At 44.2% G+C, this 16,204-nt stretch overlaps 1 protein-coding gene across 1 annotated transcript in view; it reads right to left on the reverse strand.

Annotated features, from left to right (window-relative positions):
• Ubac2 (UBA domain containing 2) overlaps positions 1-7,211 on the reverse strand; it is a 161,119-nt gene extending 153,908 nt beyond the window's left edge. The window contains exon 1 of the mRNA XM_047554529.1: positions 6,803-7,211. Within this exon, the coding sequence (XP_047410485.1) occupies positions 6,803-6,833 (31 nt within the window). The 5' untranslated portion in view covers positions 6,834-7,211. The remainder of the gene's footprint in view (positions 1-6,802) is intronic.
• Between the last annotated feature and the right edge of the window lie 8,993 nt (positions 7,212-16,204).

The raw sequence follows: 16,204 nt of genomic DNA on the forward strand, positions 1-16,204 counted from the left end.
TTTGGGAAACCCAGGCCTGGTTAGAGCAGAAATGAGTAGACCTAAAGTCACCCTTAAAAGGGCCAGCAAAATGACTCCTGGCTCATAAAACAGACACCCAACTAAAACAAATGATAAAATTGGGAGTTTCCATTGAGTTACCAAAATACAAGGGCTGCAGCCTACCAAACGGAGGCTCCACCCCAACATGCAAAATTATAAGGCTGCCAACAAGTCCAAACTGGGAGAAAAATTCTTACCTTTGAAGGCTTAAGTGTTGATTAATATACTGAACTGAAAACTTGATTTTTTAAATGAGCCTATTTCATGGCTTCTGTTACCTAAGATTACCACCACTTGAATGGTCTTGTAATTACCACTAAATCGTGAGAACCCAGAAGAGTGGCAAGATCATAAATGCCTACCTGCTGACTCAGTGAACTGAAGCAGGAGGGGCAGCCCACAGGCCTGACACCTTCTCACACAGGCACAATGCTTCCGTCTGGGTAATACTTACAGGGCTGGTGAGACCAAAATGCAGAGCTACTCCACCTCCCACAAGTTATACATTCAACACAGTGAACACGTCCTTAGGAATATGTCAGTAAGAACATGGTTTGGTCCTTCCTGTCAGCACAAATAAAGGAGCAGCCGTGCTAAGCACTGGAGGTGTCCGTCTCAGCATTACATGGGGACACGGTATTCAGGTTCCGGAGCAGGATCCCCAGCTGAAATGAAGGTCCACCAGTCCTTAGGGCTTGTCCATCTTTTCAGTGAGATAGGCCCATGTCACAGGCTGACCAGTGGACCTCGGGGTCATCAAACCTCTCTAACTGCCTCTGACACAAGGTTCACTAACAAATAATTTGGATCAGGTAAACAGTTTCCTCAGGAAGAAGTGGCAACCCAGGTGAGCACTGCACCTCCCACTCTAGACTGAGGCACTTGCTCTGGTTCCCTCGCAGCACGGTGTGGATTTTAGTTACAGGACACCCTGCGTATTGGAGGACTTCTGAGTCCTCAAAGGGCTGAGTCCAGCTGTGTCTCATTCAGATTCACCTGGCTGTCTAAACGCACAGGCATCCCTCCAATCTATTTCTACTCTACCTCCGATTCACTTCGTACCCCCAAAGAAAGCCTGTTTGACCCTGATAGACATTCTGAAACTGCTCTCCTAAAGCAACCAATGACCCATTAGTGCCAAATAAAAGAAGATAATAAATGAAATTAAGTAGATGTGCTCAGGAGATAACAAGGGAACCAAGGAAGCACAGAAGGGGATGGAGAGTCAAGAAGAATTTCAGAAGCAAGCATTCAAGGCCAAACGCAAGAGAACGCTTCACCAAGATGAAGACTGAGAAGCACCCATTTGATTCGCTGGTATGGATAACACTGGTCACCTCATCCAGGGCAGCTTGAGCTGCAGTGAACCAAGAACACATCCCCACACAGCAGGTGGCACTGAAGAACAGCAGCCCAGCTACAGAGCACTAAGGAGTGAAGGGAGGCGAGCCACGAGCAGAACTGGTGAACAGAGAGCAGAATTAGAGAAAATCATCTTTCAAGAAGTACAGCTGGAAAGACAGCAGCCCACAACTGGGAAGGTGCGGGGAAGGCCAAGGAGAGGCGATGCTTTTGTATGTAGATGCTCAGGAGAAGGATCCAGTTAAAAACATTCGCCAGGGCAAATTCCAGAAGTTTTACTGTGTTAACTCTCTTTGTCCTCCTTTTCACCATCAGAGATCTGAAGGACAGTTCGACTCACCAAGACAAAGATGCACCCCCAGGAGAACAGAGCAGCAAGAGAGAGGCTCCCCCTCAGGGAGTCTCAGAAAGTCACTGGGGCACCCGCAGGAGAAAGCATCATCAGCTCTAAGCATGAGCCAGGCTCACTCTCAGAAGAGAGGATGGCAGAGAAGAAATGAGTGGCACTAGAACAGGCAGGCAAGGAAGAGTCAAGAGTAGGCAGAGGCAGACCCCAGTCAGAAGGCCGCTTCACTGCTTTAAAGAGAGGAAAGAAACCAGGCAGGGAGGACCCAGGAAGGCGAGAGAGCTCTGTGTATCTCCAACTGGACTTTGCAGGCTCTTTGACCTTACATGGGTCCAAGACTGAACTCATCTTTCCCCAAAAGTAGCTCCTCCTCCTCTCTGCGTTGGTAACTGCATTATCTACCCAGTTGTCTAAGCCACTAACCAGAGTCATCTTCAACTCCTCTTCCACCTGACAATCCGATAACTTGACTGACACCAGCTACCTGCCTACACACCTTTTAAATCCTTCTCTCTATCCCACCCATTCTCACTGCTAAGATCTTCATTGGGCCTTTGGCATCTCCCCACTGGACTGTTCTCCCTGCCCTTCCTACTGGCCATCCTCTTGCTTTGATCTAAATGTTTGTTCATTTGACTCTTCTAGGGAGCCTGTAAAAATACCAATTTCTGGGATGGGAATATAGCTCAGCTGGCACAGTGTTTGCCTTGCAAGCACAAGGCCCTGGGTTCTGTCCCCAGCACTGAAAAAAAAAAAAAAATTTCAGATTTCTGATATCCACATTAGCCCTTCTGGATGTGATTCTGGGGATGGGTCCCGGAGGGTGTACATCCTGAAATTGCCCTGATTGCTTTTTTACTGCTGGAACAGGCAGCATTTGGAATTCACTTCCCCATCACCAACAGTAATTTCCTGTCTTCCCTCTCAAGGCAATGAGCAGCACACCTGCCTTGGCCCAGGATGGTGATTACCTTCTGCTTCTCGGGACTTTGTCCCATCACCCATTCCTGTATCTTCAAGCCATCCTCCCCACTGAGTCTTTCCCAACAATGAACAAGCTAAAGTCTCTCTCAACCTGAAGCAACCTTCCCCGCAGCTGAGACTAGCCCCACTGCAACTCGCTCACCGCCCTTCAGGTCTGATGCTCTTGAAGGTGATTCCCAAGCTCATTGCCTCCATTTTTTTTTTATTCTTCTCATTCCTTAGTCAACCATAATCTCACTTCTCTCCCCAGTTACTGGACAAGCCATTCTGGAAAGGCCCTAGGCTTCCTCTTTCTTTCCAGAAAGGTCACTTTTAAGTCCTTTTTTGGAAATCTCTGCAGCATTTAAGGCTACTAACTACTACTCTGGAGTTCTCTGCTCCCTGGCATCCTTCCACCTCCTTGGCCAAGACTCAGTCTTCTCCCCAGCTCTGCCTCTTCTCCCTCTTCAAAGATTAAAATGTCTACAGGTTCCGCCTCCACCTTCCACTGCCCTCTGGCAAACGCACCACACACCAAAGGAGCTGCCCACTACAGCCTAATCAACAACCCCCAGGCTTTGCTCCATCCCTCACAGAGCCTCTCTTCACTGTTAGGCCTGATAGATTCTTACTTTTTCCTCAAAAAACATCAAGCTAAGTGAAATAAGCCAGTCTCAAGAAAATAAGGGTCAAATGTTTTTCCTCATGTGGAAGCTAGAGCAAAATAAAGATGGAAGGGAGGATCAGATATCATAAAGACATAGGGAAGATCGGTAGAGTAGAAGGAGATCGAGAGAGGTGGATGGAAAAGGGGGGAAAATGCAGAATGAATTTTTAAAAACCATGCCATATGCACATATAAATATACCACAGGGAATTTCAACTTTATGTATGAGTAGAAAGAACCAATCAAAAATAATTAATTGGTGAACAAAAGGAAGATCAGTAGAGGAAGAAGAATGGGAGAGGAAGGAGAGAGGGGAGAACATGAACATGAGGAAAATTAAATTCCATGCATATAAGAATTTGTTGAGATGAACCCAACTACTAAGCATAATTACAATGGTCTAATAAAAAAAGTGACATGTATATCACCTGTACTGTGAAGTCCTAACAACTGTGCCCCCCCACAAGCAAGCATCCCACTGCAGTAAACCCACTGTCCTGCCCTGCACTGAGCACAGCTGTTTTTGTTTTTGTTTTGTTTTTTTTAATCCTACCCTGGACACTGAACTGCTCAGGAACTACACCTGGATACATAAACATGGAGGTGTTGGCTGAGTGCATCACTGCACAGTGAACATACTGTGAAGTGAATAAATAATGGAAACGTTAATAAATGAGATATATTACTCAACACAGTTGAGTGACAGCACTGCTATATAAGTAGGAACCTAAAGAAGTCATGAACATTACATGCACTTTTACTCAGGCATAACTGGATGATGGGCCAGAAAGCAACAGTTTCAAGTCATGAAAGCCCTTGCCCTGATTTTTTTTTTTTTTTTTTTTTGTGTGTGTGTGTGTGTGTGTGTGTGTGTGTGTGTTGCTGGGGATCGAACCCAGGGCCTTGTGCTTGCAAGACAAGCACTCTACCAACTGAGCTATCTCCCCAGCCCCTCTTGCCCTGATTTACTGCCCTGGCTGAAGTTTTCTTTAACTTGAAAGTTTTCTTTAACTTTAACTTGAAAGCACCCGGTTGCACTTGGCTTTGCTCTTTGTGTCTGATATTCCCTTTCTTCATATATATAATAGTTGGGTTCATCTCAACAAATTCGTATATGCATGGAATTTAATTTCTGATGTGGCTGGATTCTTCACACTATTTGGGTTCAAATGTCACCTTCCCAGATATCTTGCCTGACCACATGTTAAAGCAGTATTCCACATAACTTCAATTTTTGCCATTACTCATAACGTCACTATGTAATTTTAATTACTTGTTAACCTATATAATGCCAGTCTCTACCTTGTTTATCACTTTATCCTCTGTTCATAAACTGTGTGTGGCTTATAAAGGTATTCAACAGACACCTGTTGAGTGAATGAATGAGGAGAAAGTTAAGTTTAACACTAAAACACTATTATCTACTAGTCATAAAATGCAGGAAATACTCAGGTGCAAGAAGTGGCAGGGATTTCTTCCTTAAAGGAGATTGTTGTTCTCCTGAGTGCAGGGATAGGCCCATGTATTAGCCTTCTTTAGGATACTTAGGAGCAGAGCTATGACTTACAAAATGGACACACAACTTCATATCTAAAGGAAATCACTTCCCTCCCAGAGGGTATCTTTGCCAGGAAAAAAAAAAAAAGTCAACACAGAGTAACTGCTAACATGTTGACTTGTCAAATGACCAGTCCGGGAAAAATGGCCTAAACTCTACTGTAAGCACCAAACACAAGGATTAAGACTTATTCATCATTGTGTTCCTGGTACCTAGCACAGTTCACAGCCCACAGTAATGTCCAAACTGTTTGTTAAATGAGCACATAACACACGGCCTGAAGAGGAAGGGCCATCCTATCAATCAACTCTTACACTGCAGATACACTTATTTTGAGACAAGACAAGATAGCTGAGGAGGGACCCTGGGAACACGCCTCTCCCCAGGCACCAGTGTTTTTCCTAGAATTCACCTGCCTGTGCCATAAGAAATAAAGAATTACCTTCCCCAGAGTCACCCTGTATCTAATTTGAATACACTTTGCCCATATAATCTAATGGTCAATACGGTTCATCAACTAATAATGGATTTCCCCTTTATCTTTTTGATTTTTTATATGTCTACTGATCAGCAAGGATAACTCAAAATGCTGAACAACTAAAATTGAAGGATCCTATTGTTCATTTCATATCCAGTGTAGTGTGATCCCAGGAAAACCACATTACCTTCTTGAATATCAACTTCATCACCAATCATAAGTTCTTCATTCAAAGGTAGTTTGAGGAAGATTAATTCACTAGTTGTTGTGGACTCTGGGTCCATTGCATGAAAGTCTCCATAAATCAAATTAATTATGAAACAAAGGAAATCATAAATATTAAACTCACTTCAAAACCTGAGAAGTTGAGAAGTGAGGAAGATTTAAAATGATGCCTGTGGTTGAGACAGTAACTCACTCTCAGACTTAAAATAGGTATACTCAGAAAAAGATTCATGACATTCACAGAACTTACTATTTAGAAATGTCAGGCTTTTTTGTGTTCTGGCAACATCGACTACACATCCATAGAAATAGGAACTACTAGCAATGATAAGCGACTGCAAAATTATAGCTGTCAAACAGCTCACTGCTGGCATATCAATGTCTCATCTCCGCACTGTTCGGCTGCCACACTCCACTTTACCGAAAGTCAATGAAGCAACGCGATGATAAAAAGTTGTTTCAAAGGCTGCACACATCTCCCTGCCCTCTACCTGCTGACCACGGCTGACACTCCAGCAAAATAAAGCACATCCAGCAGCAAAGTGTACGCTCTCTGGCCGGATGACTTCTAACTCCCCTACACTTTAAAGCACTTTAATCAGTTTTTGTTTGTCTAAAAACTCTTCACGAAGACTGAGGAAGAAATCCATCTAAGTCAACTGAGGGGTCGGCTCCTGCAGCAGAGGTGGAATTCTGCATGTGGGGGAGTCCATCGGTCCCACTGAACCCTAAATGAATGGGGCAGGTGACAGTGAAGGGGGCAGGCTTCCAGCACCGCCTCCACCAGGGCAGCCCCTACACAGCCAGGCGGCCGCGCCGCCAAGGGCACGGGGCCGGGCCACGAGCACACCAGGACACCCAGCCCGAGCCTAACTGCCCTGCCCACCTGCAGCAGCCACTGGAGCTGCTGCGCATCGCACCTGGGGCTCACGGAGGGGGCCCGGCTGGCGGCGCGACTCCGTGCCCACTCGCCCCTCCTGGCTGAGGTGGGGACGAAGCCCGGGGACCTGAGGGGCAGGAACTACCAAGGTTGGGGCGCGGGGATGAAGGGCCGGCCCCCCAAGCTCCTGCAAACCCAAGGCTCCCCGCGGCCCCCAGCCTGAAGGAGGTGCCCAAGGTAGCGCGTAGGCGGCAGCCAGGACGACGAGGGCCAGTACTCACAAAGCCCACTGGAGCCGGTGCTGGTGAACATGGTCCCGCCGGGCCGGAGCCCCCGCGGGGGTCAGGGGGAGGGGAAGCGGAGGTGGAGAGCCCCGGCCACGGCGCAGGCGCACTCCCGGCGGGGTGGCGAAACGGCGCGGCTAAGCCGCTCCAGGGCCTCTGGGCGAACGGCGCATGCGCGTCCTGTGGGGCGCACCCGCTCGCCCGGCGCCCGCCCTTCCTGCCGCGGAAGGGAAGTGCGTGCGCAGCCGGCGGGGCCCGGAGTCGGGGCTCTTCCGACGGCGGCGGCGGCGCCGTTGGGACCGGGCGCGGGGTGGCGCGGGGCGCAGCCCTCGGCGGCTGCACACGCGTGCCCAGCGCCGCCCTATGCGCCCTGGAGCCGCGAGGGCAGCGGAGTCCTCCGTAACACGGCGCTGGGCCCTCCTCGCGACCTCTAACCTCCCTGGACGGGGCTGGGGCGCCTTCGACGCATGCTCGGCGTTTCTGGGCGGGTCGCCGAGATCGCTCCGCGGCGACTGTTTACCAGGGCCAGCGGCACCTGGCCTCCGGCCTCCCGCAGGGTGCCGGAGGTCGCGGGCTGTTGGTGGATAGGGAGCCCCAGGTGACCCTCCATCTGGGCACGGGGACGAACCCAGTGCCTCACACATGCTAGTCAAGCACTCCACCGCTGAGCCAAGACCCCAGTCCATTAAATCCCAGCTACCCGGGAGGCTGCGGCCAAAGGACGGCAAATTCGAGGTCAGCCTCGCAACTCAGCGAGACCCTGCCTCTAAAGAAATACATGTGAGGAATTGGCCACACATCTAAATGAAAAGGACAGGCTACAAAACTATCAAATACTTTAAAAAAAATTTTTTTTTCCGAGAGTTAGGGAGTGCCAGCCAATGGCTAAATCTGAAATTCATAAATTAATAAAATACAACCGGTTCTTGAGAGATTCCAGTGGGTCAACATGTTTATATTATATCTGGAAGGCAAAAATAGGTGATTTTTATTTCCTTTGGGTCGTATTTGTTGTTTGTTTACAGTCTTAAACTTCGCACTTAGGTTCGTTCAATTTAGTTAAATGAACTCAACTTTTTTTAACCGTCTCTGATGTTTGCAGAAGTTGATTGGCTACAAAACCTATAAACAATGTAAGAGAGTGGTTCTCAAAGTGGGAACCTGTGACCCATTCATGGGGTTCAAAAGACAATTATATTCTTAGATATTTTTCTTTTCCACTCTTGTTCACTCAAATATATGAAACAGGGTTTTTTCCACTGCACATTTGGAAAAACTGCATAACTTTGTGAACAAAATGTCCAGTGACCAGTGCATGATGTTATTGATACTGCCCTTTAGGTGACTAATTCTGCTTCCTCATATGTTGAAGTTTGAGCATTAGAAAAGCACTGCGAGGCAAGCATGTAAAGCAGGTTTTATTTAAGGTAGTAATGCAGACTTCGGGGAGAGGGAAGGGGGCCATGGCTGGTATTCTGGTATCCCAAGGAGTGAGAGCGCCCTGCCTCCGTGTTCTCCTGCGTTCTTCTCCCTTATGTTGTTCATCCGCGCGCCCCCCCCCCCCCCCCCCCACACACACACACCCTGCACAGCGACTGGGAGACGGTGGAATGGTGGAGGTGGAGGGGCGTAGTGAGCAAATGGGCTGGAAGGGCCTAGATGGAGTGATCTGGACGAGAAGTAGCCTAAGGGGCATTAATTAACAGCTTCCTTTTGTGCAACCTTTGGGGAGGGGTAGCACTGGCAGGTAATCTTGGTCATCAAAGCACTCTGGAGACACTGACATTCCAATGTCCCAGGGTCAGTCTCGACTTCCCGACTTCCCAGATCAAAACCAGCCTCCATTTTCTCCATCTGGCCTTATCTACACTAATTGCCTGTCTTTAATTCTGGCTTCATTATGAAATCATGAAAGAGCAATTTGACTGCAAGACAAACCAATAAATTTCAGTGTATAAGGTACAAAAAGTTCACTCATATGGTTTCAGTCTCTTCATTGCACTTAATCTTTAAGAAACTACCATGGGTGGCTGGGTTTGGCTCAGTGGTAGAGTGCTTGTCCTCCATGTGTGAGGCACTGGGTCAGATCCTCAGCACCACATAAAAATAAAGTATTATGTCTATCTACAACTAAAAAAATATTTAAAAGAAAGAAAGGAAAGGAAAGGAAAAAGAAACTACCACCAGCACTTATCAGGGCATGGTGACATGCCCTTGTAATCCCAACCACTTGGGACGTTGAAGCAACTTTCATGGGACGTTCATGAATTGGAAGCCTGGGCCATACAGTGAGTGTATTGTATAAAGCTGCTCCCCGGCCCATTCCCGTTGCAGTCATCCCCCCCCCAACCACTTGTCAATCTGTGAACATCCTGGCCAGCTATTGGTTCATCAGTCAGGCTTGCAAGTATCCTTCTCAGATATTGGTCCCCGTTTACCCAGCGGAATTCAACTGTTTACTGTAGCTTCCCGCCATCTTTTCCCATCCTTCTGTCTGTCCTCCTCACTTTTCTCTATCCTCCTGGCTTTCCACTCTCTCCCGAGGCGCCCTTTCTCTTTCCATTCTATTTTCCTCTCATTTTTTCTCTTACCTTGCAGGGAGACACTCTGTTTGCTTAATAAATTCCCTTATGTGATTTCCTGTGTCCAGCGTGGTTCCGTGGGATTTCCCTTACAGTGAGACCCTGTCCAAAAAAACAACAAAAACAAAAAATAACTTGTACATTTATGATATAGTCTCAAAATGGGTATCTGAAAAGACTTAAAATGCTTGCTTTCCCAACTCTTTGTGAAATGGGATTTTCTTAATAAACTTCATCCCAAAGAATGTTTTACAGCAAACTAAAAGCAGAAGCAAATATGAAGTTCCAGCAGACTTCTTCCAGTAACGACACTTGCCAAAATGTGATGTTTTTCCCCATAATTTTTTGTTTCATAAAGTACTATGGTATCAGGCTGAATGGTACCTCAGAATATTCCTGCATTAACACAGGAGCTTTTGGGGGATAGCTCAGATTCAAACTATAAGAATCAAAATACACACACACACATTAAGCTACAAGCAAGTGAGATTAATATAGCGAGGAGAAGAGAATTATAAGATTTTTGCCCCTACTTTTCACAGTTTTATTGTCTGCAGCAGGTAAGACTAGTTTAAGGTTGAAAGTTGGTATCAGATTGAATATGTCTGTGGGACAAGACATTTTTTTTTCTAATTCATCTAAGAGATGAACCCATCGTGATTAAATGAACCCTTTATAAAGAAAAGATAAAGACTTTAGAATTTTAGGGAAAGGTTGTCAAATTTTATGCTCCTATGAATATGTAACAATGAATCTCACTGTTATGTATAACTATAATGCACCAATTAAAAAGTGGGGAAAATACCAGGAAAAACAAGAAATTTACTGAAAGCTTAAAAATTATATTGTCCCTGAATTTTGTTTTGAAGTTTAATCTGATTAATATAAGGTCCTGTTTCTTACAGAATAGCGCAAATGATAGCAATATGTAGTAATCTAAACAAAATTGGAGAAAACATTACTGGGTATAGATGAGTTATTATCATGGTAAGAAACTTAAAAATAATTTTCTTTATTCTGTTGGGCAATGATATATGTAGAAGGATCTATGTAAATCTGAAAAGGTACAATCAGTTATGAAATAATGGGCCATCAGAATTTTTGTTGCAAGTGAATATATGTAATCTACATAATAATGAAGTTTTACTTGAAAGTATGGATGTGGAGAATGGAAATATTAAGTGGAAAATTTATTTCCAACTGAACAGACAATGGATGCTGAGCTGCCAAAATGTGAAACTCTTCAAAATTATTCCACAGGAAAACTTTCTTCCTTTTTCAACGTCATTATGCAACAGATGAAGCAGCAGTTATGATCAACTGATATCGTGGGTTTATGAACTAACTGAAAAGTAGTAACAGTCACCAAGCAAGTCAACAAATTATTCAATGACAACCTCAGTCACCAATAATCCTAAAGACCCACAAATTAATGAATGTTATCAGTGCTACTAAAAAATTAAAAATGATGCCTTCAATAAAAGATCATTTTTGTAATCTTTGTAATGATTATGAAGAGTTTGATTTTCTTATTCTAGATAGGAAAAAAAAAAGAGACAGCTTTCCAAAAATTGTTCTAAAATATTTTATTTATTCTTTAACATGTATAATTTTTGTCTCAATAAATGAGAAGTTGAATAGTGATATCAAACTGGTGTTAAACAGTCAATCACCTTTTCATCATTGTGACCAAGAACATCTTAGAGGAGAAAATTTTATTTGGGGCTCAGGAATTCAGAGATTTAGTCATGGTCTGCCCATCCCATTGCTCTGGACCCAAGATGAATCAGAAGGGCGAGGTGGAGGAAATTTGCTCAGCTCCTGGCAGCCCAGAAGCAGAAAGAGGAGTGGCCAAGAGCAGATGCACCCTTCTAGAACACACACACACACACCACCACCACCACCACCACCACCCTATCCACCTCCTAGTCACGCCCCACATTCATGCCTAGTCAGTCCATTCAAACTAGATGGACTGATTGATTAGATTACAGCTTTCACAATCCAATCATTGCACCTCTGAATATTAATGCAGGAATAGCATTAGCTTGTAGCTTTTGGGGGATAGCTCAGATTCAAACTATAAGAATCAAAATACACACACACATTAAGCTACAAGCAAATGAGATTAATATAGCGAGGACAAGAGAATTATAAGATTTTTCAATCAACTTAATTATTTTAAAAGAAAGTTGCTTGCCCCTACTTTTCACAGTTTCATTGTCTGCAGCAGGTAAGACTAGTTTAAGGTCACTGGTTTGGAAATACACTGTTAATTTTAACACTTTTAAAATGTGTAATGATGAAATCTAAAACTCAATATGGATTTGTGATGCCAGATGACATGATTAATCCACTTGAAAATGATGTGACGTATTAGGCCAAGCTTGCAGGAAATGTTAATTAAGCTAAAAAGTTATTTAGGGTACAAAAGAATTGTTTAATTACAAAAAAATTTTGGATTCAGCTAAAACTTTCATCTGTCGTGTAAAATGAGAACAACATCATTTAGGATAGTATTTCCTGCTGCACATTTAGGTGGAAAGGGTTTCTGTGCAGTACAACCATTACTGCAAAAGCAACAATGTAACAGAACATTTGGGGGTCCTTTGAACAGTTTTAGAACCTCATTAAATTCCACCAATAAAATTAAAGTGTTTCATATTAGTGCTACATGTCTCAGTTTGGGTCTCTCCCACAGTCTCTGAGACAAAGTTTTAGGTACTGTTTGTCTTGGAACCTCACAATGGGAGAACTGGAAGTGAGACCAAGGAAGGGAAGGATGAGAGTTTGTAGAGGTGAATGAGCAAACCAGCTAGCACAGCTGGAGCTTAATCACACTGGGAAACCTGCGACCCGAGTCTCAGAGTGTGGGAGTCAGGCCCCCACAGTGAGGGAGCTGGGCATTTACCCACTGAGGCCCGCAGGTTACTGAGGCTATCCCCACACAGTGCCGCTTCCACACCACTTCTGTTTGCTCTGTGAGTAAGCTAAAAGGTGACGAAGACTTGGGGATGGAGTGGGGCCCCAACAGTATCTCCCGCACCAGGCTCCGCGGCTCTTCCTAGTTTTATACTACAATGATAGGAAAGATATGCCAAGAAACTTAAATATGGAAGTTATGGTGTGGGGTTTTGAAGAGGCTAGTGGGGGGTGTCCAACCGTCCACCCCATCGGTCTTCCTGAAGCACACACCTCAGAAGTCCACCCGCTGTGTCTCTAGAGCCTTTTCTCTTTCCAATTCTTCTTTTCCCCATCCTATTGCAAAGGATGTGGTCTGCAGAGTCTTTTAAGTTCTGGAAATGAACAGATGTCCTCACATATGGTGGGATTTCATAATAGGAGTAACTTTATCACTACCCCATAAAAACAGGAAAACATTTTCAAGCCACTTGCACAGAGTCCATCACACGTGTGAAGACTCTCTACTTCCTCATCTCAGCTGATGTCTGCTTCTTGCTGGAGATAAGCTAGTTATTTCCCTTTCTCACCTCACAGGCGAGCATGTCTCATCTGTTGGTACCAGTGTGTGTTCGCTCATCCTGCACTAGTTTTTATTCTGCTCTGCATCATACTTTGGCTCTTCCTTTCTCTATTCATGGTGGATGCCAAAGCCCCTGGTCTTCTTATGTCTTCTGTATAAACTAATATATTTATAGGTGGGGGCAGGCATTGTCTGCTATTGTCATTATACTCAAAGACCTACAGATCAAAAGATGCAAGATTTCATTATAACTTTTTCCTTTGTCTCTCCTTTATATCAAAATAAGGATGCTATGTTGATTATCAAAATTTTATATTGTGTATTTAAGATATTAAAAGCAGAACTAAAGAATATGCATTATAAAAGGCAGAACAGGGTTTCCTGTGATTGAAAATCATTGGACAGGATGACTCATGCATGACACAGTATAATTGAATTCCCAACAGCCTACTGTGATATAAAGACAATACAACTGTAGATGATGTTCAAAATTACAAATCAAGTACATAAGACATTTTCTTATACTTTGTTTTTAGGTATATGACCCAAAAAGAGGGGACACAAGAGCCTTTTTTTTTTCACCATGCCGGAGATTGAACCCAGGGCCTTGTGCTTCCCAGGCAAGCACCCTAGCAACTGAGCTATATCCCCATCCCTTTAATTTCTTAATATGGCCATCTAGCCATATCCCATAATACTGACCATTGGTTAGAGCATTTATATTTTATGTACAAATATAGGGTTATCCTGTTCCTTGGGTATTTTTCTTTCCCAAGCATCATTTTGGTCAGTGGAGCAGTTCTTACTTGCTATGGTTTGGATCTTAAATTACCCTCAAAGGCCCATATGTGAATGGATGGCTGCCAGCCTGTGGCACTACGGGCAAGTCGTGGAACCTCTTAGATGTAGGGTCTAGTGGAAGAATGTTAGGCCACTGGGGGCATACCCTTGAAGGAGATGTTGAGACCTGGGCTCCTCCTGTCCCCCACAACCCTTCATGAGGTGAAAAGCCCTCTGCAGCCATATACTCCTGCCATAATGCACTGCATCACCACAAGCACAAAAGCAGTAGGGCCAAGTGACCATGGACTGAAACCCCTGAAACCATGAGCCAAAATAAACCTTTCTTCTCTTTTGATTATCTCAGGTATTATGTCACAGCAGTGGAAACCCAGCTAACACATGCTCACAGTCATGCTGTGATGATGAAAGTAGAATTGATTCCTGCCTCCCATTGCAGCGTTGTTGCTAGCACAGCTCATTTCCTGATCCCTCCACACTGAACAAATTGAGTACTGTTCATATAACATAATGCCATGGGTTTATATTCTCCCCAAAGCTGCTCTTGAGACAAGGATTTGGGTGTAAACTCCACCTCTCTAATAGGCCATTCTAAGAAGCCTAGTGAGGTACTAGGGAAGGGAAACAGGGGACTGTCATCTGTGGTCAACTGGAAGTAAGTCCTACCAAAGACCCTCTGAGAGACTAGGTAGAACACATCCCCAAACTGTCCTAACAATGCACAGAGAAGCTGGTCTATTTGCCAACTCCTTTCCTGTATAAGTCATCTTATTGTGACAAAATATTTGACCAAAATATTTGACAAGAACAACTTAGGGGCTGGGGGTGTAGCTCAGTTGGTAGAGTGCTTACCTCCCATGTGTAAGGCCCTGGGTTCAATCCCTAGCACCACCACCAAAAAAAAAAAAAAAAAAAACTTAGAAGAAAAGTTTATTTGGGGGCTCATGGTCTCAGAGGTTCAGTCCATGGTTGGCTGAGTCCATTGCTTTGGGCCTGAAGTGAGGCAGGACATCACGGCAGAGGCAAGCTACTCAGCTCATGCCAGCCAGAAAACAGGAAGAAAACGAGGAGCCAGGGACTAAATATAATTCCAAAGGGCACGTCCCTAGTGACCTACTTCCTCCAGTCACATCCGACCTCTACCGTTACTACCTAGTAATCCATTCAAATTTTAATCCATCAAATGGATTCATGCACAGATTAGGTCACTGTTCTCATAATCTAATCATCTCCCCTCTGAACATGGCCACATTGCCTCCTGTGCTTTTGAGGAACACCTGGTATTCATTGATTGAGGGGTTCTACACTTTGAGCCTGCTTCATGCATGGACTGAGCATACCCCCAGGTCCAGAGAAAGCCCTCAGGCAGAGACAGAAGTGGCTGCGTGAAACTATGCACCAAAGCTCTCTGACTCCCTGAGCAGGCAAAGAGGACAGCAGCACCTCCTACAAGTAAAAAGAAAGAAGCTAGTTCAACTTGCTTATTCTCCCATCTTCCCTCTGGTCCCAGGCAGGACGTTTTTGTGAGGCCAATATTTTCCTCTTGATGGCTACTGATAGGTGCTATGTAACTGGTTCCTCTTGGACCATGACAAGGCTGCCTTGGATCCTTGCCAAGGTGCAAGCTAGATTTCAGAGAATGATCAAAACAGAAAAGGTGTGTCAGACATAATAATCTCATCCCTGAGCAGGGCGTATCCTCTTATGGAAGTGCCCTGCCACCTGCCTTCACAGCAAGAACACCGAAGATAAACCTCCCCGAGGTTGTTCCCACAGAAGTAGGAGCTGCTCTCACTGGTTTACTTTTAAGGCCTACTCAGAGATGCAAAGATCATCATTGGCTCAATAGCTTAATCTTGTTTGTGCTTGTCCATGACCAGTTCATGCCAATCAGCACACTGATTCAAATTCATGTTCTTAACATTCAAAAGTAAAATGTTTATCTTAATTTTTTTTCTCTCTTTCCCCAGGTTAAATAATCATAAAAATAGTATATAGGAAATCCTTCAGAATCTCTTGTGCCAGTTTCGGCAATATTGATCATTGTAAATCCATAGAAATGTAATCAAAATATACCTTCACATACACAGGAGACAGCATCATTACCACAGCAACTAATGAAAAGAACCCAAGGACTGGGGAGATAGCTCAGCTGGTAGAGTGCTTGCCTCGCAAGCACAGGGCCCTGAGTTCAATCCCCAGCACTGCAAAAAAAAAAAAAAAAAAAAAAAAAAAAAAAACTCTTGAAAATATGACCTAAATTTCAGAAAATAAGTTGAAAATGAAATACTAAAAACTTCCCATCACTAACTACCCAGTTAATCTTGCTTCTTAATTTCAGATTTTTTCCTTTCTTTTCTTTCTTTCTTTTTATTTTATTTTATTTTTTTATGGAAAGTTAAGTCCGGGACTTCAGGCCTCTCTTTCATCTACATCTTTAATTCTCTCTGTGTGATGAGTTGAACTATTTCCCCTGAAAAGATACATTAAAGTACCTCAGAAAGTGATCTTCTTTGGAAATAGGGTTGTTGC

This window comes from Sciurus carolinensis, chromosome 5 (genome assembly GCF_902686445.1).
Source record: "Sciurus carolinensis chromosome 5, mSciCar1.2, whole genome shotgun sequence".
Lineage (NCBI taxonomy): Eukaryota > Metazoa > Chordata > Mammalia > Rodentia > Sciuridae > Sciurus > Sciurus carolinensis.